Raw genomic sequence first — 20,357 nt, forward strand, 5'->3', positions numbered from 1 at the left:
TAGACTGCCAGCTAAACTTCTTAGCTCACTGTAAGTACCACTTTATGCTACGAAAAAAGCACATACCAGCTACTTACTGTACATACAATGAAGAGGTCGCCGGCAGTTTCATGAGGTCCCCGTCGCTTCGATGATAGCGCTGACACTTGGGCCTGCGGGCACCTAATCTTACTTAAGAAGTAAAGGGTAGGGTACTGTACAAGCCGATCGGGGGCGCTATCTCTGTCCCCCACCCCCCGCGGCGGCTGTCCAGGTCGCCGAGATGCTTGAGTACATACTTATCCCAATTTCTCCGGGCTGCTAACCGACCCCCCTTATTCCATTGATGTGTCGGCGGGGAACGCCGGGCATTAGATATATGTATTTCCCCCCCCCTTACGTCTATTCCTTCCACCGAGTCGCCGTTCATTTCTTTCATCGTTCGATATTGTATCTACCTCGCCGAGCCTACGTACGGCCCTACCGGCTCCATCTATGATCTAGATCATAGATCTGTATGCGAAAGAGGGCAAGTGTATTATGCTCCATTGGAATTGGACTTGGGGTTTACCTGCCTCTTCACCATGATCTCGGGCCGTTTTACATTTTCTCCCTCATTTACGCATCAGACAGATGTGGCGTCTCGTTTAGGTCACAGTCTTCTTGCCTTAGACCACTAGGTTGAAGCAGCCGGCGGCTCGATGGGCTGTCGTTTGATGAGCTTACTTTGTTCTTACAGTCGACACCGCTTACGGGGTCGGCGACCATATTGATGTGATATTGAGCACATACACATACACACGCATACACACACACACCCTCCTAAACACTGCTCTGGCGATGTGATGTGATGGGTTGCTATTCAGCTCGTACGGGAGGGAGACGAAACAGTAATCCTACCTATCTAAGCAATACATGTTGATGATCCATAGACTGAGAACACGCCATGGGGCTGGCTGGACTCGATAATCATGTCGGCGACATCAGCTTCCATAATCCGTCGTTTGGGGGAGAGGGGCTCTCTTCACCGACATGCAGAATTCTGCCTGGTGAGCGTGTGTTGAGGAAGACGCCATAGAGCACTAAAGGCTGTCTCCCCTAGCCTCTTACGGGGGTGCGAGTATGAAGCCTCCATGTGGAGTGAAGATATTCTCAAGTATATTAGAACGGCGCAATCATTGACGTTTTGGTTTTCGTTTCTTTTTTTTTTCGTCGATATCAACGTTTGAACGACATACCGAGTTATACTGACCTCGGGAGCTTTCCCCCTTGAGAGCACTATTGGCTGGCACCACTAACACTACTGCATGTAACACGCCGGCAGGCCAAAGTAGCACCAGTCCCGCAGAGCCAGACGCCACCAACGGTGTAAGACGGACAGACACATATGGTGTACGGCCAACGAGGAGGAGCCAAGATGAACAGCAATAAGGACAAAGCCGCCCCCGAATATACAACCTCGTCGTCCTCGACGACGTCGCCAGACTTGGAGCAAGGGTGCTCCGCCGCAGACGCCCACCTGCTCAACACCACGGTGTCGAGCATCGCATGGCGCGGTGTCACGGTGACGGTCAAGGACCGCAAGACCAAGGAGCCGCTGAACCTCGTCGACAATGTCGAGGGGTATGTCGAAGCTGGTATGTTTCCCCCCTTTCCTCCTGTTCATTCCTGTTCCTCATCCCCTCCTCCCCCTCCCTTCTCTTTGCCCCACGCACGTAGCCCTGAACACCATTCCCGATACGACATATACTTACTTAAAAACCCCCAGGCGAGCTCTGCGCCCTCATGGGCCCCAGCGGCAGCGGCAAGACCACCCTCCTCAACGTCCTGGCCCACCGCCCGCCGGCCCAGGGCCAGACGGTCTCCGGCACCGTCCTCGTCAACGGCGCCGCGCCGCCGTCGCGGTCCGCCTTTTGCGAGATCAGCGGCTTCGTCGAGCAGGAGGACGCGCTCATCGGGTCGCTGACGGTGAGCGAGACGCTGCAATTCCAGTCGCGGCTGGCTACCAGTTCTAGGTGAGTGAGTTGGCGCAGCCCAAGCCCTGCTACCATTGGCAAAAAAGAGAGAGAAAAAAGGAAAGGAAGAAGAAAGGCCTTCTGACCTGTGATCCAGCACCCTCTCCGCCCAATCCCGCAAATCCCTCATCGCCACCCTCCTCGCCTCCCTCGGCCTGTCGGATCAGTCCGAGACCCTGATCGGCACCCCCTGCGCCCGGGCCTCAGCGGCGGCCAGAAGCGGCGCGTCGGCGTCGCGGCCGCCCTGCTCTCGGCGCCGCGCGTGCTGTTCCTCGACGAGCCGACGAGCGGCCTCGACGCCGCGGCCGCGTTCGAAGTCCTAAAGTACCTGCTCGAAGTCGTCGCGCGGCGGCACCGGTTGGTCGTGGTGGCGAGCGTGCACCAGCCGTCGGCGGGCGCATTTGGGCTGTTTGATAAGGTGGCGCTGTTGTCGTCGGGGAGGCCTTATTATTTCGGGACGGGCGGCGACCAGGTTGCGCGGTTTTGTGAGGAGGGTGGAGAAGGGGGAGGTTGGGGGTTGCGGATGCCGCCGCATACGAACACGGCCGAGTTCCTCCTCGAGCTCGTGAATACGGATTTCGCTACGGATCAGGGGGCGGCGCGGGCGCGGCTGGAGGGGTTACAAAAGGGGTGGGAGGGGTCGGCGCGGTGCCGGGAGATGCGGGCCGCGATCCGCCAGATCGAAGCAAAGGCAAGTTCCGAGAAGAGCGGTAACATGGTCGACCCGGAGCATGGCCACAGCAGCACAAGCAGCAAGCCCGGGTTCGCGAGCGTCGTGCTCACGCTGCTGCGCCGCTCCTTCGTCAAGAGCTACCGCGACGTCGTGGCGTACGGGATCCCGCGTCGCCATGTACCTCGGGCTCGCGCTCATGATGGGGACGGTCTGGCTCCGGCTGGGGACGGAGCAGGCGTCTATTGTTCCGATTACCAACGGTCTTGTAAGTCTTCTCTTTTTCGCACCACCACTTCCTTCCGACGAGGACCCCGAGTGTTGCCCTCCTCAAACTGACATGGTTTTGCTTTCCCCTCTGCAGTTCTTCGGCTCGGCCTTCATGTCCTTCATGGCCGTGGCCTACGTGCCCGCCTTCCTCGAGGACCGCCAGCAGTACGTCAAGGAGCACCACAACGGGCTCTACGGCGCGACAGCGCTCGTGGTCTCCAACTTCCTGATCGGGATTCCCTACCTATGTACGTGTCCCCTTCTCATCCTTATACCAATAAGCCTTTCTACTACCAACACTAAATGAACCACCACAGTCCTCATCTCCCTCCTCTTCTCCGTGATCTCCTACTGGCTCTCCAACTTCCAGCCCACCGCGCCCGCCTTCTTCACCTACCTCCTCTGGCTCTTCCTCGACCTGCTCGCGGCCGAGTCGCTCGTCGTCCTGCTCACCTCGCTCTTCCCCTCCTTCGTCGTCGCCCTCGCCCTCGTCGCCTTCGCCAACGGGCTCTGGATGAGCGTCGGCGGCTTCCTCGTCAGCCCGCCGCTGCTGAACGTCTTCTACCGGTACGGCTTCCACTACTGGGACTACCAGAAGTGGGTGTTTGAGGGCATGATGGTCAACGAGTTCGCCGGGCGGGTCTACGAGTGCGCTCGTTTGATGACGGGCAAGGACGGGGAGATGGATACGGGCTGTAGTTGTATGTACCCCACCGCGCTCGCGGACCAGTGCCTCATCGCGGGACAGGGCGTGCTGGACCAGTACGGGTACGAGCCGGGACACATGGGGCGCAATGTGGGGATCCTGCTGGGGATCGTGCTGGGGTACCGGATTGCGGGATGGTTGGTGTTGAAGGTTCGGGTTTAGATAATACCAAAGCGACTTGTCCGTTCTCGACGGCCTGAACTTCATGGGGTTGGTGGTTATAGACGGGACTCGCACCCCTTACCCCGAATATCTGGTATCACGGTTCTACTGTCACATTCATGGGGTCTGACCGCGCTTCCCCTGAGAACCAGTCTCGTCAACCTGGCCCCCACGAGTCGTCCCCTGCCCCTGTAGTCCGTCTTCGTAGCTAAACAGGTGCTTGTCAGGGGCACGCACCTATATGACCCGGCATCTCAGACCCTTCCTGGTTGACTAGCTCAGGCGCACCAGTCTCAAGATAATATGGCCAGATAGATGTTGAGCGGCCAGCAAGTAGCCCAAACATCATCGTTGATGCCAGAAAGTGAACTACAGTGCTACTAGGGGAGCCTACCACTCCGCCAAGGCTGACACACCAAATCCCAGTACCTACCTGCCTTGGCTTCTTGCGTGTATCCTCTTCCCCGAGAAAGCGTCTTAAGACCTTCGAACGTATCTTTGATGTCCAAGAAGGGCGCCAGTGAGGGCCCGACTGTGGATGAGCCGCCATCCCGTTGACCAATGTGTCGTTATGGACTTGTTGTAACTTTGGTTCAACATCTCCGGCAATAAACGTTGCCACTCCCAGTTCAAGGGAAACCTTTTCCAGTGCGTTTAGTCATTTAGCTAGCTAGCTGCCCACTACGAGAGAACCAAAAAGAGAATGTCAGATTGTTGAGAGACAACACCAAAAAAAGATCGCGAGGCGATTCAAATGCGTGCCGAGGCAGGCTCGGCAGACTTACTAGAGCGGCTGGAGTAGGGCGGGCTGCTGTGGAGGAAGAGGGTTCAAACTGGAGCGCGCTCTTTCGCCGGGCGTATCTTCTGAGTGACTGGCAAACTGGGGTCCAGCGACCGCAGAGAGGAATAAACAAATGCAAAAAGAGCGCGTACATAACAAATGAAAAGAGCGCGCGACAAGACTGCTGATGTCAAAAACCAATCGGGACCAATGGGGAGGCAGTCCAGTCAGCCGGTTGAGGCTCTGCGTATGTGTTGATGCACGTAAACGGAGTCAAGATGAAGATCAAATCAATCAATCAGAGATCAGACGGGGTCCCAAAATAGGACAAATTTGGGAGCAAGTCCCTGTCCGCAGCCCTCGGGTGAAGAAGACCAAGAAGGAATCCCAATTTGCGGAAATGTACTTACCAGAAAAGAAAATCAAAATCGCGTCCCCCTCGCGGGCTTTGTGATCCTCGGTCTGTCGCCCCGGACCGCGGAACCCATATAGCACCCCAGAGATTGGGAAGAATCTCGTTCCCAAACTTCAAAAGTTGAAAATCCTCTCGACTCTCGTTTTTTGGCGGGTAGATGAGCCCCAGGTCAGTGGCCGATGCAGGAGAACACACCATACGCGCCCGAGACGACCAGAATTTCGAGCCAAAAAACAACACCAAAAAAAATAAAATAAACCTCATGATGTCCCTGATCGGGAACCTCCTCGTCTGGGAATTGAACCCAGGTCTCGAGCGGGGAATTTGACGCTGAATACGAAGCATTCAATGACAAGCTCGCATACTGACCACTATACTAACGGGGACTGTTCAGAGGTGCTTGAATTGATGATTGTCCAGCAGCTTATTGATGACTATATCGTGAAATCGGTCCAGGCTGCAAAGGCTTGCTTCACTTGCGATATTCACTTGTGGCGGGTGTGGCCATGGTGGCGCAGTAGCGCCTTTTGGGCAAACGAATTAGGTAGGTACCTAGGTACGCAGTCTGCTGCTGTTGTGAAGCCTTCACTCCGGCATATCAAGAGTAACTGCCGATTTATTTCACATATGAGTATGAACAGGCATTTCTGACTTCCTATTCAAATCACCGTCCAGCGATCGGATATACACGTGACAAGAGACGGCAACAACGAAGCGTAGCCAGAGAAGGGTAAACCCCACCACCATCTTAGAACCGTCATGACCATTACCCAACCCCAAAACCGCTTCCAAATATACTCGCACACGTAGCATATCGTACAAATCAAGTCTCCATTACCATGACCTGTCCCTTCAACGTAACGGTATGCCTACATGTATCTATGACCTGATCTGCTCAATCACCTGATCACCAGAGCTCAACTTAACTCCCAGTCCCTCCTACCCATCTTTACCCATCAAATCCTAGACATGCAGATGCAGAAACAACTCCCATCTCCATCTTTACATGTATAATTGATCCCCATTAAGACGCACCGCGCTCCCGTCGGCCCTTGACACGCACACGTAATATCTCATAACCACGCCATGCTTGCATAAACTAGACATGGTTTCGCATGAACGCGCGGGGCGCTCTGTGACTCTCCCGTTAGCGAGCGGGTCGACTGCCATGTCTCTCCCATCCTCCCGGGATAATGCAAGGGGGCAGACAGCAAGAAGAGCTCGATTCGGGGACAGAAAAGTAACCAGGATGGTCAGTCATCAAGTCAAATCAAGACACCAAATACAGATACAATCCAAGACAGTTGTTTACTTTGTTGAACAAAAGGAACGTTATATTGGTGCCGTAGTGGCCGGCGGGTATTATACTGTTTTGCTCCAATGGGCAAAATCCACACACCCTCTTTCTTCTGATCTATCTCTCTCCTCTCTTCCACTTCTCTCGTCACAATAGTCATCATGTAGCCGCCGCTCCTCTTCCCTCCATCCACCCAGTAGTAGTCTTTTATGTACAGCGACAAGACAAGATGTAGCCTTTTGTCTCTCTCCCGTATAGTCCGGGAGAGCAGACCCAGTGTCGTTGGGGATCAAGAAATAAAAGTTTCGAGTTCGAAATCCACAGATATCCTCAACACCTGCCATGATTCGACCCTTTTCCCGAAAAACAAAAAAGAGACCAATGCCGATTCAAAAATACGACGCATGCTCCCCGTCCAAACACCAGCCACGCATCCGGATGCATGTGAGCAAATCTGGGGGACCTCCAACGCGAGGCCGCCCAAGATAAGCCAGCCATGAGCGGGAAGTGGTATGCCAAATTCGTCACGAAAAAGTGAAGGAAACCGTTCCTCATAAGCGCCGGGATATCTTTTTGGCGCACCAAATCACAATAGTTGTAGTAGTAATAGCAGTAAAAGAACAAGAGGGCAAGAAAAGAACTGGCGGACGAGACTAGTACGTCTCGCCCAGGTCGGCCAGCTTCTGCGTGTGGCTCGTTCTCCTGCTGACGTTGGATTCCCTCCGGGGCCCGGGGATCCCACTAGGTGTCGGTATGCCGCTGGCGGAACCGTCTACGTCGTATCGGCTGTAGGTGCCTCGTCGGCTCGGCGTTCGTCTGGCGGTGTCCGCCTCATCCATCTCGTCGAATTCGATATGGCTGTAGCTCGAAGAGTGGCCGTGCAGACTGTTGCCCATCGAACTGCGAGACCTCAGTCCCAGGGATGTGTTGGCACGTCCCATGGAGGAGCGCGACATGGGCCGGGCGATCTCGGTCCGCGAGGCGGGCCGTTCGGGTCTCGCATACGCAGAAGAGACACTAGCTCGACTGCTTGGGCGCGAGATGGAGGCGATGCTCGAATCGGGATCGTAGTTGCTGGTCCGGTTCGGCAGAGGGCCAAAGGATAACCGGGAGACGCCCGACGTACTAAGTCGGGGTATGTGTTTCCCGGTGGAGTGGCTAGGCGTTTCGTCGGCCAGAGACGACGTAATAGAGCCCGCGCCGCGTTTCCGGTTGCTGCGCACCGTGACGGTGGAAGGAACCACAGACATGACGGACGAGCGCGGTGACGCCCGCGGCGGGGTTAGAACAGGCGCAGGCAGTTTGGAGCGCACGTTGTGGACGCGCGCTTCCAAGCGCTGCATTTGCGCCGTGAGAGAACGGATGTGGGTGAGGGAGTTGGACGTGGGAATCCTGTGCGAGGCGGAGCGGGGGGCCGTTGTCCTCGCGGGTGCCGGGGTGCGTGTGTTCGTAACAGCGCGCGTTCCCGACGGTCGCATGCCGGTAGAGGTGAGGGCCCTGGGTTTGGGGGTGACACTCCTGTCGGCCGAAGGGATGCGCGACTTGACAATCGAGGGTGTCCGCAGCCTGGTCTTGGACCCGGGTCTTGGCAGTGTCGACGAGGTGTCGGACCTGGGAGGCGACGGCGGATCTTGGATAGTAGGAATGTCCTTGGTGGGCGGGGGAAGCGAGACGTCGTCCGGAGGGGTGTTGATGAGCGGGGAACTGGCGGTGGAGACGGGTGAATGCTCGTAAGAAGGCGATGCGGGCATGGAGATGTCGGTAGAAATGGTGGAAAGGTGACGGTTCTCGGCCTTCTTGAGCTTATCCTGCAAGATCTCGGCCTCGACCTTGAGGTCGGACAGCTCCTCGCGCAGCCTCTGGGCTTCGATGCGTAGTGTTTCTCGCTCCTGCTCTCCGATCTTGATCTCCTCCTCCATCATGACGGTCCTCTCGATGGCCTGGTTGAACTTGGACTCCATGTCCTCGAGCGACGAGGTGGTGTTGCGGGCCTGACGCTCAAAGTCGTCGTTGGCCACCTCGATGTCGCGCAGCTTGTGCTGCATCGTCCTGTTTGTTTCGCGCAGAGTGGTAATCTCCTTCTCGAGCGCATTCTGAGCCGCATTGGCCTCGGCTTTGGCGTTCTTGCATTTTTCCTTTAGGCCACCCCCCCATGTCAGTCTTGATTCTCCGCAGAGTCCTCACGTTGGGCAACTCACCTTCCACTCATCTGCTTCAAACTGTAATGATTCTGCCTTTTCTTGCAGCGACCGCTCCCTCTTGTCGGCGGCGTCCAGATCCTTTTCCAGCTCTTGTTCCAGCTCGTGGCTGGAGTCGCGAAAGTCGGCCAACTCATTTGCGAGCTGCTCATATTGGCTCTTGTACCATGCGAGTGACTCCTCTGGGGACGCATCCGCATTGGGCGGGGATGACGGTGGTTCGACCATGTTTGCGGAGAACCGGGCGAATAGAAGCGAAATTGGGTGTAGAGAGAGTTGCTTTACACCATCAACAATGGTCGCATTCGCTGGTCAAAGACGCGAATGACTTGAATAGTCGTAGGAAAAAGGGAGGGATAAGGATGGCGTTTGGTTCGGGTCGGAGAAAGAGATATTATAAGTCGTAAATTGCGAAGAAAGTCGACAAATGAAAGTGTGGTTTGACGGTGATCTCCTAATCGGCGGTTTCTGTTAGCATTGATTGAATCCTGCTGCCGCTGTGGCTGTTCTGTGCTGGCGGTCGCGGTCGCGGTTGCCGCTGATTGATTGCGTGAAGTTCGTCGCGCGCAAAATGAGGGACATGCATGGGTCGGGGGTTGATTGCGTTGCGGTCGAAATGCAGGGGCTGGACTGGCTTGCACCTACTTGCGAAAAAACGAGCTGCCGTCACTACTCCCGGGACACAGTTAAGGTCGCGCGATATGGAGGAAGCTCAACTGCACCGGCAGTGGTAATCTGGACGTCACTTGCGGTGATTGCGGTCGGGCAAGTGGGCTCGTTGGAAGCGTTCCCGTGATTTGTTGTGTCGGGAGATTCGTCAGGCGTGGGTTGGTGGTGGATGGGGCGCTTCTGCTCGCAGGCGTGCGTCGTCCGTCGTCCTTACCGGATGGGCGAAAAGGAAAAGTAGAGATAGACGATGGTTGTCGCATAAAACTAACACACTTACCGCATCGTCATAGCCGGCCGGGATGTTGTTGTGCTGGTCGTCGTGGGTCGGGGGCGCTGTCGAGAAGCTGCCTTGCCCGCCTTTGTCGAAAGTGGTGGTGCTGGTCGTTGTTGTTGATGAGAAACACAACGAGCGTGAACCTGCTGTGGTTGGAGTGCAGTTGACCTGAGTGTCAATACAGACTGGAGCAGAAGGAAAGGGTACATTGGTGCAGGTACCGCCCACGCCCACGCCCAGCCCGACTGCCCGACCTCCCCCTAAACCAGGCCGCCCCTTCCTGCCTTCCACGCTTCCTAGCCTTCTGCACGCTTGCCTTAATCGAACCCCCTCCAAGGACTGCTCCAAGGTGCTCCGAGGTGCAAGGTACTCCAAGACCCCCCGGGGACCGTGTGTTGACTTTTGGGCAGCTGCACACTGCCAATTTGTTGATGCTGCCGACCACCCCCTCGTCTAGTCACCAAAAGGCTCCATCGGGGCTCCACCCGCCACCACGGCCAGCCAGTCAACCACTTTATTCCTGCTTGTGCTGGCATGAGCCTACTCCTCATTAGGGCAAGCCGCTACCATGGGCAACCTGGGCAACTGCCCCCAAAGGACGGCAAAGCTGCTGCCCCCCCCAAAGAGCATGATGCAGGTCCAAAACATAAGCCCAACGTGCATTGATTGATCGCAATGCTTTTTGGTCACGATTCCATCTGGGCAGAGGTACGTACGAGGTGGCGGCATGAGCTACACGTGAATCAACAGATCAACTGGTGGTGTGCGGTGGTTGAGTTGCCCAACTAATTGGCATTCACGTGCGCAACCACATTTTGATCACTACCGACTTCTATTTTCGTACTATCACCGCCATTTTGAGCCATCTCTTTGATGAGCAGCAAACACTAATCGGTCTAGCACTGCGTCATCCATCTCACACTTCTCACCGTCCCAAAGCTTCGTCCGAACTTGGCAGGTAGCCCCCGGTGCCGGCTGGCTGCCCGGCTCTAAATTGATTCCGCAACGGTTAGATCTCGTGCTGATTGCAACCCTGCCGCATGTTTCACCCATGTGATCGACTGCCACCCTATGCCACCCTCTTTATTTGAACGTCAATGCGCCCCCTGACTGACTGACTGCTTGCTTTCCGCCAACAGAAAAAGGACGGGACAGATACGGCTGGACAGCCAAGCGAGATCAGAAATTACCCGAGCTGCAGCTGAGACAGGCAGACGGGCAAGACAGGACATCCAAGCCCTGCGACGGCGAGAAACACACAGGCTTACCCCGTACATACTTAATCTACCATCTACAATCACGACACAAATAGCCCGACCTTTTCCAGATCTTCCCATATTTGCGCGACCGCCCTGCTCTCTGCGCGGGAGGCTGCACACCTGCTGCCAATTATCCCGGCCACTACCGAACTACTGCTGACGGCCCCACCGGGGGATGGCGTGAAGGTGAACCATGTGCCATGGTAAACCTGCGCCAACCAGCCAGCACATCGGGGTTTTATTTCCACTATGACCACTCAAATCCACCGCTGCCGCCGCAGTCAGTCATCGCTATCCCTGGATGAGGAGGAGCCGCGTTCTCCCTCTCCTCCCACCAGCACCGCCCATCCGATTTATTCAGATGCCGCCTCACTGATGTAACCAAACAGCGTCTCCGTCGTCGCCTTGGCGACTGCACGCACAGTCTCTTTCTGGCTGTTCGGGCGCCAGATGCGCCAGATGCAGATGCAGTGCTGCGGACCCTCCACGATTGGGCCTCCACGGGAACCGGGTCGGCTCCATCGATGGTTCCTGTCCACCACGCGTGCAACAAATCGTACTGGTCCAACATCAGATGGTAGGGCTTCCCGGCACTTCTCCCGCAGATAATCAGCGCCGCGAACGCATCATCAACCCAGTCGACGTCGTTGCCCGTCAACCACGTGCTGTGGTACCCTGTCAGCGCTCTTGAAAGAAGACAAAGTTGGCGACCAGAGGCTCCACTGGTCCACCCGTGTGACTTCATCCCCGCCTGATAAACTGGGCGCGGTTCCTCCGCCGTTGCCGAGGAGCAACCCCTCGCCCAAGTCTCTCCCATCGTGAGATGGTCTCGAAAACCGTCCGTCAGCCCGAGGGGGGTTGGGGGTTCTTACAAGTGTTTGTACCGATGCAGCAATATCAATAACTGAATGCCAGAATTTCGAGCGCGCAAGAAAGCGGAATACCAGATCTATTTGTGTCTGTCAGAAGAAACTACATGAGATATTTGAGCTAACGATGTTGTGTCAAGGGCATCTAAGTCAGTCAGACTCCATCAAGTGCTAACACCCTCTCGCGTTCCGGCAACAGTATACTTTGCCCATTCTCGGGAACTCGTGCTCCGTTCAGCGCTCCCCTTAGATCATTTGTTCCCCTTGTCAAAAACTCTAGGACCTCGTGCAGATTGTTTATGTTAGGTCGAAACGCCTGCGCTTCTGCCTTAATCTCCCTCAACTCAGACTGGATAGTCTCAATGGATGCGGATAAAGCCTTTATAGCTTTCGATCCCTTCTCAATGACTCTGTGCAGCTCCTCAAGATTTGCGAGGCCTTCCTCAATCAGTCTCATAGCCTCGCGGTCCCACAAAACTCTCACCAACATATTCTTCTGGCTCATCTCGGTCTTATCCTGGCTAATTCGTATTCGATTGGACTCTGCTTTGCTCCTCAGCAACCTTATGTCTCCGCCTAGCTCGCCTAGATCTAATAACAGCTCGCCTGAGCCGCTTCTGAGCTCCGCGGTTCTCCTTATGATCTCGTCGAGCAGGTGGGTGAAGTCTTGTTTGATCTTTTCCATGGCGCGCGTCTCGTCATACCCAGAGACTAGTGCCCAGAACCAGCGGGTTAGTATTGTGCCCTTTACCCTTTCGTGGGCCTCTTGCTGGACCGCTTCCAAGTTCTTCAGGATGACGGGAACACGCATTTCGAGGAGATATCCACAATTTCGTGCGTTCGGAAAGTAGGAACGTAGTTTCCTGGTAGTGGAGTGGGCGTGGACCTCGAGCTGGTCGACGGCATCGAGAATACTCTGAGGGTCGGGCAAGCTGCTCTGTCGGACTATGTGCCTGATATAGGCCATGTGGTCCATCTCCTGCGATAGGTCTTCCGCTAGACGCTCTCTTGCCGTAGCCATATCTCGTACGTCCCTGAAGGTTTCTCCAACCTTGCGAAGCCTTCCGAACTCATAGTTGATAACACTCATACTCTGAGTGTAAGGTTTACATACTTCCAATCTCGTAACAAAGGGTATCTGACAGAAGCCTATAGGAGACTGGATGGCAGGAAGGCCAGACCAAAGCACGTACTTGAAGATTGCCAAGGTGAGGGGGATTGCCACCTGGGTGACAACATAGAATGTAACGGCCAAACCGATAAAAACGATCAAGGCAACAAAGAACCAGCTGAGCATGCGTACTGCAACTTCCTTGGAGGTGCTTAGCACAACTCCCCAAACCTGGCAGATGGAGCCATACAGCTGCATTAGGATGTTGGCTACTTCAAGTAGAATGATTCTCACAAGTGAGTCTGCTGCAGGCTGTTGCTGCGTCGATGGGTATAGCACGAAACGCCTTTCTTGATTTGGCTCGTTCTCAGAGGGTTTCGTGTCAAGTGAAGCGGGTGCGTCGCCAGAGGGGTAGGAGCCTGGTATATCTGATGCCTGGGAAGACTCGACACTTGCCCCATCGTGCTGGGGCTTTGGTAACGGCGGATATTGGACAGTCTTGTTCTTGTGCTGAGGCTTTGATGCCTGGGGAGGTTCAGCACTCTTCTTGTTGTGCTGAGAGGCTGATGTTTGGAGAGATCCGGCGCCCGCCTCATTATTCTGAGGCTCCGTTCCGGGCGTCATTTTCATTGAGCTGAAGTTGAGTATTGCACAAGGAGCAACTGTACAATGGTCAGGCAGCCTCTATTTGAGAAACAACTCGTGCGGAAGAAAGATGACTAATAGCAGAGAGTCCTCGGATTTCTTCTGGCTGGGGTGTTTCCAAGGTGATGCGTCACAATGATAATGATATTCAGGTACTAGGTAGTCGCTATCACTTTGTCATCGAGGTTGAGACCTGTGGTTTTGGGACTCCATTGGAACCCCTTGCAGCCTGACTCTATTTATAACAGGGCCCCATTAGGTATGGAAAGCGGAAGTAGACATATATATGAATCCTTCGTGAAACCTCATACACCTTCTCCTCTGCACTACTTGCCCACGGACACTAAGTTATAGAAACAAGTAGGCTCATCGTTTCCAGAGCCTTGGTGTGTGGGAGGGACGGTGGGGCAGTGTGTGAAAAGGGATAAAGGAAGAGAGACACACTGTACTCAGTGGAAGCTGCCTGAATGATGTAGATGGATGACGATTACTTTCGTCCATGGGCCCGAGTGCCAGGTTTCACTTTCTCTTGGAAGTATTTGGAAGCGTTTGGTAGCACATGGTAACGTGAATCTCTCGATGTATTGGTTCCATGGTGGACAGGTGAATCGCCTTGGGTGCGGTCGAAGCTGAGAAACTGACCTTCTACCCCCTTCTTCCTCTTTGAGTCGAGCATGGGACAATCTATAGTCATTGTGGAAAAAGATAACAAAAAGTTAGTTGTCTGCTCACTACCGGACTTGAACCTATATCTCATGTCCTACTACTATTATAGAAAATCGTGCTTCACCATTAAGCTGAATGGCCTTAGAACGCCATGGTTTTCAAATCACGTTCAGCCATCACCGTATATCGCTCCTTGAGATGACGAGCCCATCCAACGAAGACCATGGTCAACGGATTTCTCACCTACCTGAGAAACGAAATGAAGCAAAAAGAAGAAACGAAAACGCAAGAGGAAGAATCAGGGTGCTATGGATTTGACTGCTCACTACCGGAATCGAACCGGTATCCGCCTTTCCCTTCCACCTTTGTGGGAAAGGTGCTTTACCATTAAGCTAAATGGGCCTGTACTGGTCATCCGGGAGTTTGTATACTCGGCGACCACCCTATTCCCTGTTTTAAGGACCGTGGTTGCTTTGCTGCTTGAACAATTGAATGTAGCATCACACTTTGACCGTGATATAATTGTCTCCCATATACCGGGGAGACAACACAAGTAGGCAGGACCCTGCGTGTCAAGAGACTCTGACCTGGACAGAGAAAGCCCACTCCCAGCCTGTTTGCTCAAATAGGCAGTTCCTCCCAACACAACCCGTCGTTGGGGCCACGGTGACAAAGAACTATCTGGTTTTAGGGAGTGTATCATTGATGCGGTTTTCTTGGCGACTAGTCCTTAGACCAGATCTCTTTGTCAGCTACAAGGCGGTGTATGGAGGGGCCTTCCCCTGAGCCCCTGAGGCGAAACGGAGATAAACTGGCCTTATCACAGCTGTTCACAGGTACCCATTATACGACAGGCTAAAGCAGCACCGCGTGCGGAGAGCGTCTGGTAGATAAATCAGATACTTGCCCGCCATCTTCCTACCATCACATTGCCCAGGAGTACTTACTTGCCAGTCGGAGCACCGCATAATGCGCTGGTGCTGCCCAGGGTTTAACTGCTCTTTGTGTGGTGTTTCATCACGAAACGAAAATGTGCGATCAAGTGATGCAAAGCACTCCGCGTTATACAGACATTCCAGGGAATCTCGTCTTCCCCATGATAATTTAACCCCTATCCAATGCCAACCCCCTATTCCACAAATGTAAGTCGACAACCACTGCAAGGTGTTAACCAGCTACTATCCGTATAGGTCCGTCTTTTCTCTTATGAATTATCCACTATACTGGTTCATTGTTTCTTGGGTCACGATACTATTATACCCAAGCCTATGCGTATAGTGATTATCAAAGCATGATGCAGAGCACTCGCCTTCCAGCCCCCATACTGCTCAGGTCTAGAAAACCGCCATGCCGTGTACGGTAAGCTTCTTATCAAGCAATTGGCGAAACCACCTAGAATGACCACAGTGAAAGAGAAAAGGGGCTTGTGTGGGGCCCTCCTGAGCGAAGTACGGGAGTTGTTACCATACCCCAGTCCCGACATAGGTTAACCAAAATGTGTCAGAACATGCCATACGTAATCCATCACCTTGCTCCTCACTTCAGACACCACTCCATCTCCGTCTCCGAAGACTTTGCTCCCTGGTTTCCAATCCCACATGATCAAGTCCGAGATGCCGTATCCCGCTCACTTAAACACAACCCGCACCCCTTTGAATCCGCATGCCCATGCGGAATAAAGTAATCCCTTACCACCTCCGCATCTCGCGCCGTCGTCTCATAATGCAGCTCCATCTCGAACCGCTCCGTGCTCCCAAACACGGCCGCGAGCGTCAGGTAGATCTCGGCCGTCGCGAGGTTGATCCCGAGGCAGGACCGCGTGCCTTTGCTGAAGGGGACGAGGTACTTTTCCAGCGCGGCCACCTCCTCCTTCCGTCGTCGGCTTCTACTACTGGCGGCGGTGGTGGAAGAGGAAGAAGAGGAGGAGGAAGGAAGCACAAGCCACCGTTCCGGATCGAACCGGTCCGGGTCCGGAAACTTGGCCGGGTCGCGGTGCTGCAGCATCGCCGTCATCGAGACCGGCGTGCCCGCGGGGATCACCCAGTCCCCGTACCGCAGCGGCGCATCGGGCGAGATCCGCTGCATCCGCCCCGCGACGCCGTGGGCGAAGCGGTGGCCCTCCTGCACCACGGCGCGCAAGTACGGAAGCTGCTCCAGCTGCGCCACCGAAGCCCCCGTCACACCACCAACACCACCATCGCCATCTCCATCACCGTTGTTGAAGTCCCTGAGCTCCGCGCGCAGCCGCGCGTGGATGGCCGGGTTGGCCAGGACGTGGTACGTGACCGTCTTGAGGAGGAAGGAGGTCGTCTCCTGGCCCGCGGCGATCATGGTCTGGCCCTCGTCGACGAGCCGCCGGAGCGTCTTCTCCGCGGGCGGGAGGTCGGGGCTGCGGATCAGTTCGTGGAAGATGGTCGGGCGCTCTGACGGGCTTGCTTTCGACTTTTCCGTGTCGGTGTCGTCCATGAGGGTGGTGATTTGTCGTGCGAGATCCTGCGATTTCGCGAGAGGATTGTCAGTCCTACCATGACTGCACCATCCAACACTTACTTATCGCTACCCAGTAGGAATGGGGGCCAAAGACACCTGAATACTTACCTTCTGAAACTTGATCAAAAGCAAGACCGCCGGGCTCAAGACCCCAATAACCCCCTCCGGCACCGCCCGCATCACCGGTATAAGCCACGGAAACTGCTTATTCACATGACAAATCTTGGTACTCTCCACCATCGCCCGCGGCCACTCGTGCTTCCACCCGGGATCCTCGACGCACCCATACGACGTGTCGAACGCATACCGCGTAATCACGTCCGTCGTCAGCGCGGCGTACGGCAGCATCACGTCCAACCCTCACCACCCACCCCTTCGTCCCGTACCCGCATCTCCTCGAAGCGCTTGCACATCCTCTCCACGAGTCCCCGGATCACCGGCTCCATGCTACGCGCGATAGCCTGCTTGCTGAAAAACGGGTTCAGCGCCCCCGGCGCAGCCGGTGCAGGTCGTGCGAAGCGGTGCCGAAGGCCGAGAGGCTGTTGGAGAACATGCCGACCGACCAGGACCACTTGTCGCGCCGGCCCTGGCCGGGCCCGCTGTAGAGGACTTCGTAGAAGTCCGGGTCGCGGACGTGGAGCTCGTAGGGGTTGATGCGGATGATGGGTCCTGGAAGAGCGCAAGTCAGAGCTGTGCGCGTCTAACTGATTCACAGTAATAGCTCACCATATCGGTCATGAAGCGCGTTGATCTTGACCCAATACCTGCCGCCGCAGACCACGTCGTAGTAGAACTCGTACCAGAACGAAAGCGCGGCCAGTTTGGGGCCCGGAAAGTTGGCGATGGGGCAGAGGTAGAGCCGGTAGACAGCCAAACCCAAGCCGTAGACAAGAGAAGCGCCCGCCGCGGCAAAGATCAGCATTACATGTCCAAGATGAGACGAAAAAGAGAAGTCGTCCATTTCCTCAGCGGCAGCTTAAACCAATTTCGATCTGAGCGTGGGAAACCTAGGTAGGTAAGACGAGCACCAACAGCTGCATGACCGCCGCCCTTATCAAGGATTCGTGGATCTGCGGGGTTTGGATGTCATATTGCTCTTCTGGCATTCGAGGCTTCACAACAGGAAGCCAGATCTAATTGGAGATTGACTGATGCGCCAGGTTGATCGATCTTTTGAAGTGCGGAGTCAACCAAGTCTTGACTGGCCCCCGATAGGACAAGCGAACCAATTGGGGGTGGACTCCCTAACTCGCGTATGTATGCTATGCTGACATGATCTAGCCCGATTGGATCGAGAGATCCGACGTGGCTGGAGGTCTAGATCTTCTCCGAAGACCATATCGTTGATTAGGCGTTACGAGGGATCATGACAAACAGTACATGGCCCTCTTCAGCAGTCAACGATACAAGAAGGCCTTGAGTGTGATGATGATGCTTTCTGGTGTGTAGACTTCATTCAGGGCCGAAAGGCGGCACAGTTTCAATCTGCTTCTGCATAGGTAGTTGGTATCCCTCATTCGATGGTACATAAAATGCTTGGAGAAGCCGCCCCTCTCTCAAGCAGGAGTCATGCTAACCCAGCACCCGTGCACCATGGACAGATTGACGCCCAGCTTCTGCACGAGTGGCTTGTCATCCCGCCTCTTGATCTGCTTGTAGGCCTGTAGGATGCGGAACGTGGTCATGGCGACGGCAGTCAGGGCGAACTGCTGGCCAATACCTGCAAGATGCTAGCGTCAGCCCGGGTAATCTTTTCACTGAAACAAGGGTCTCCAATTAAGAGGAGGTGTTGGGTGTTACTTACAGATTCTCGGACCTGCGTTGAAAGGAACGTACTCGTAGCTAAGAAGCCGGGTCAGCATATCCGTCGACAGTTCAGACCAGCCACACCGAAGTAATACGTACGTAGGGCGAATAGTCTCCCACCGCTCCGGCCGGAACTCCTCCGCATCCTCCCCATACAGATCCGTGCGCCGCTGCATGCACCAAGGCTGGTACCTTACATTCGTCCCCTTCGGCACAAAGACCGGTTGCTTCCCATCAGGGCCGCCGCCGCGGGGAAGCACCGTATCGCGAACCGCCTCGCGCGAATTGAGGGCGACGGGCGGGTTCAGCCGCAGCGCCTCCTTGATGGCCATCTGCAGGTAGTTCATGCCCTTGAGCTGCTCCCATGACGGGTTCTCCGCGCCCAGCGCCGCGATCTCGTCCCGCAGCCGGCGCTCCACGTCCGGCCGCCGCGACAGCTCGAAGAACAGGTACGTCAGCACGCTCGTCGTCGTGTCGCGGCCCGCGACGAAGATGCTGAGCAGCTGGTCGCGGATGACCTCGTCGGGCTCGCCCGTGTCGATGAGCTGGTCCAGAAACACGTAGCGATCCCCACCAGCCGCCGCCTTGGCCTCGTCGGCCGCCAACGATGCCCGCTGCGCCTTGACCTTGGCCACGAACCGCGCAATGTACGACCGCATGAACCGGACGTACTCGTCGAGCTCCCGGTCCGGCCGCAGCTGCGTCAGCCAGCTCAGCCGCGCGCGCCAGGCGATCTTGTGCATGGACGCGTCAAAGTGCTTGACGAAGGTGAGCGAGTCGGCGTCGGCGGCGCCGAGCAGGTCCGTCGACTGGCCGAACATGAAGTCCGAGGTGGTGTCGACCATGAGCATGGAGAACAGGTCCTGCAGATCCACCTTGCTGCTAGGATCTTGAGGGAGTTTGGCGAGCAGCTTGCGCGCGTGGAAGTCGAAGCGCCCAAGGTCGGCGAGCTGGTTCCGCACGAAGGCCGGGCGCAGCATGGCGCGGGCGTGCTGCCACTCGGCACCGTTGACGGTGAAGATGGAGTGGTAGCCCAGGACCGGGTAGAAGCCCTGGATGCGGAAGTAGGGGATGTCCCAGTCGTCGAAGCGGGTGGCGAGCACGGCCTTGATGTTCTCGGGCTCGTCGGTGGAGATGGTCATGGTCCACTCCGGGAACATCTGGTTGCGGTACGTGTGGCCCATCTTGTGGAGCAGCTCGGACCGGCGCTCCAGCAGCACGTTCTGCCGCGCGGCCGACGCCGTCGACAGCAGGTACCGGACGCCCATCGGGTCGTTGCGGATCCGCTTGGGCGGCGCGCAGCCGTGCTTGGCCATGTTGACATAGTAGAGGTGCTCGGCGCGGAGAGAGAGGTGGGTGTAAAGGGCCACGACGACCAGCAGCACTCCGAACCATATCTGCTTGGATGAGAGCTCGCCAGGCCGGAGGTGAATGGCATCGACGATGAAGGCGAGCGCTGCGGCGGCGCTGGTGGCGGCCGTGGTGAAATAGAGCCGGGCGGCGCTTTTGGCGGGTTGAGTGTCCATGGTGGGAAGCAGTGACGCAGGCAGCGCTAACCGGGTACCACGACCTGCGAGTCCCCAAAGATCAGGACGTGAGATGTAGCCGACACTGGTATCTTGTAGCTGTGAGAAACAAATCAGAGATACCTCGTGCGCTGCAACACTATCTCATTGATATGTACAATTCAGTTGAATGTTTTCGAAGGTGCATCTCCAAATCTGAGGACGTTGGGGTTGTTGACATGGGGCATTTCAATCAATCCCAACCCGCAGGTGTCCGAGGCCCCCTCGTCTGCGGCTGAAGTTTAAAGTTCCCGGTCTGAGCAAATGCGCAAATGCATGCAACGTCACACTTGCTGTTAATGAAACTTTACTGACATTGATGTGGTACAGAAAAAGCAAAATGGGTAGCAACATCCCGCGTTGCGTCATTGTGAAACCACGTCAGTCTATATTTCTTCTTCTTTGCACGTTGCCGGCAGTAGTTACATCCAAGAGGAGGGGGGTTGATTTCTTTAATAATCACATGTGATACGAAGGTAAGCAATATTATCACTACCAAGTACACCCCAG

At 55.5% G+C, this 20,357-nt stretch overlaps 6 protein-coding genes across 6 annotated transcripts; 1 reads left to right on the plus strand and 5 right to left on the minus strand.

Moving 5' to 3' along the window:
* Window positions 1–1,396: 1,396 nt before the first annotated feature.
* Window positions 1,397–3,802, plus strand: PG997_005309 (ATP-binding protein cassette; the record flags this gene model as incomplete). Its single annotated transcript, XM_066809624.1, has 5 exons — window positions 1,397–1,616; window positions 1,748–1,947; window positions 2,092–2,844; window positions 2,903–3,182; window positions 3,252–3,802. 5 exons carry the CDS (start codon window positions 1,397–1,399, stop codon window positions 3,800–3,802), a joined length of 2,004 nt encoding a protein of 667 aa, XP_066673242.1.
* Window positions 3,803–6,948: 3,146 nt separating this feature from the next.
* PG997_005310 (uncharacterized protein) lies at window positions 6,949–8,721 on the minus strand (the record flags this gene model as incomplete). Its single annotated transcript, XM_066809625.1, has 2 exons — window positions 6,949–8,430; window positions 8,494–8,721. 2 exons carry the CDS (start codon window positions 8,719–8,721, stop codon window positions 6,949–6,951), a joined length of 1,710 nt encoding a protein of 569 aa, XP_066673243.1.
* A 3,364-nt stretch (window positions 8,722–12,085) lies between these two features.
* On the minus strand, window positions 12,086–13,299 carry PG997_005311 (uncharacterized protein; the record flags this gene model as incomplete). The annotated part of the gene is made up of 2 exons (XM_066809626.1): window positions 12,086–12,149; window positions 12,269–13,299. 2 exons carry the CDS (start codon window positions 13,297–13,299, stop codon window positions 12,086–12,088), a joined length of 1,095 nt encoding a protein of 364 aa, XP_066673244.1.
* A 2,289-nt stretch (window positions 13,300–15,588) lies between these two features.
* Window positions 15,589–16,824, minus strand: PG997_005312 (cytochrome p450 protein; the record flags this gene model as incomplete). Its single annotated transcript, XM_066809627.1, has 2 exons — window positions 15,589–16,479; window positions 16,585–16,824. 2 exons carry the CDS (start codon window positions 16,822–16,824, stop codon window positions 15,589–15,591), a joined length of 1,131 nt encoding a protein of 376 aa, XP_066673245.1.
* A 133-nt stretch (window positions 16,825–16,957) lies between these two features.
* On the minus strand, window positions 16,958–17,398 carry PG997_005313 (cytochrome P450; the record flags this gene model as incomplete). Its single annotated transcript, XM_066809628.1, has 2 exons — window positions 16,958–17,145; window positions 17,203–17,398. The coding sequence occupies 2 exons, from the start codon at window positions 17,396–17,398 to the stop codon at window positions 16,958–16,960; spliced, it is 384 nt and encodes a 127-aa protein (XP_066673246.1).
* Window positions 17,399–18,032: 634 nt separating this feature from the next.
* Window positions 18,033–19,808, minus strand: PG997_005314 (uncharacterized protein; the record flags this gene model as incomplete). Its single annotated transcript, XM_066809629.1, has 2 exons — window positions 18,033–18,196; window positions 18,281–19,808. The coding sequence occupies 2 exons, from the start codon at window positions 19,806–19,808 to the stop codon at window positions 18,033–18,035; spliced, it is 1,692 nt and encodes a 563-aa protein (XP_066673247.1).
* Window positions 19,809–20,357: the final 549 nt, after the last annotated feature.

The sequence above is a fragment of the Apiospora hydei genome (assembly GCF_038363865.1).
Source record: "Apiospora hydei strain CBS 114990 chromosome Unknown utg000004l_segment0_segment0, whole genome shotgun sequence".
Classification (NCBI taxonomy): Eukaryota; Fungi; Ascomycota; class Sordariomycetes; order Amphisphaeriales; family Apiosporaceae; genus Apiospora; species Apiospora hydei.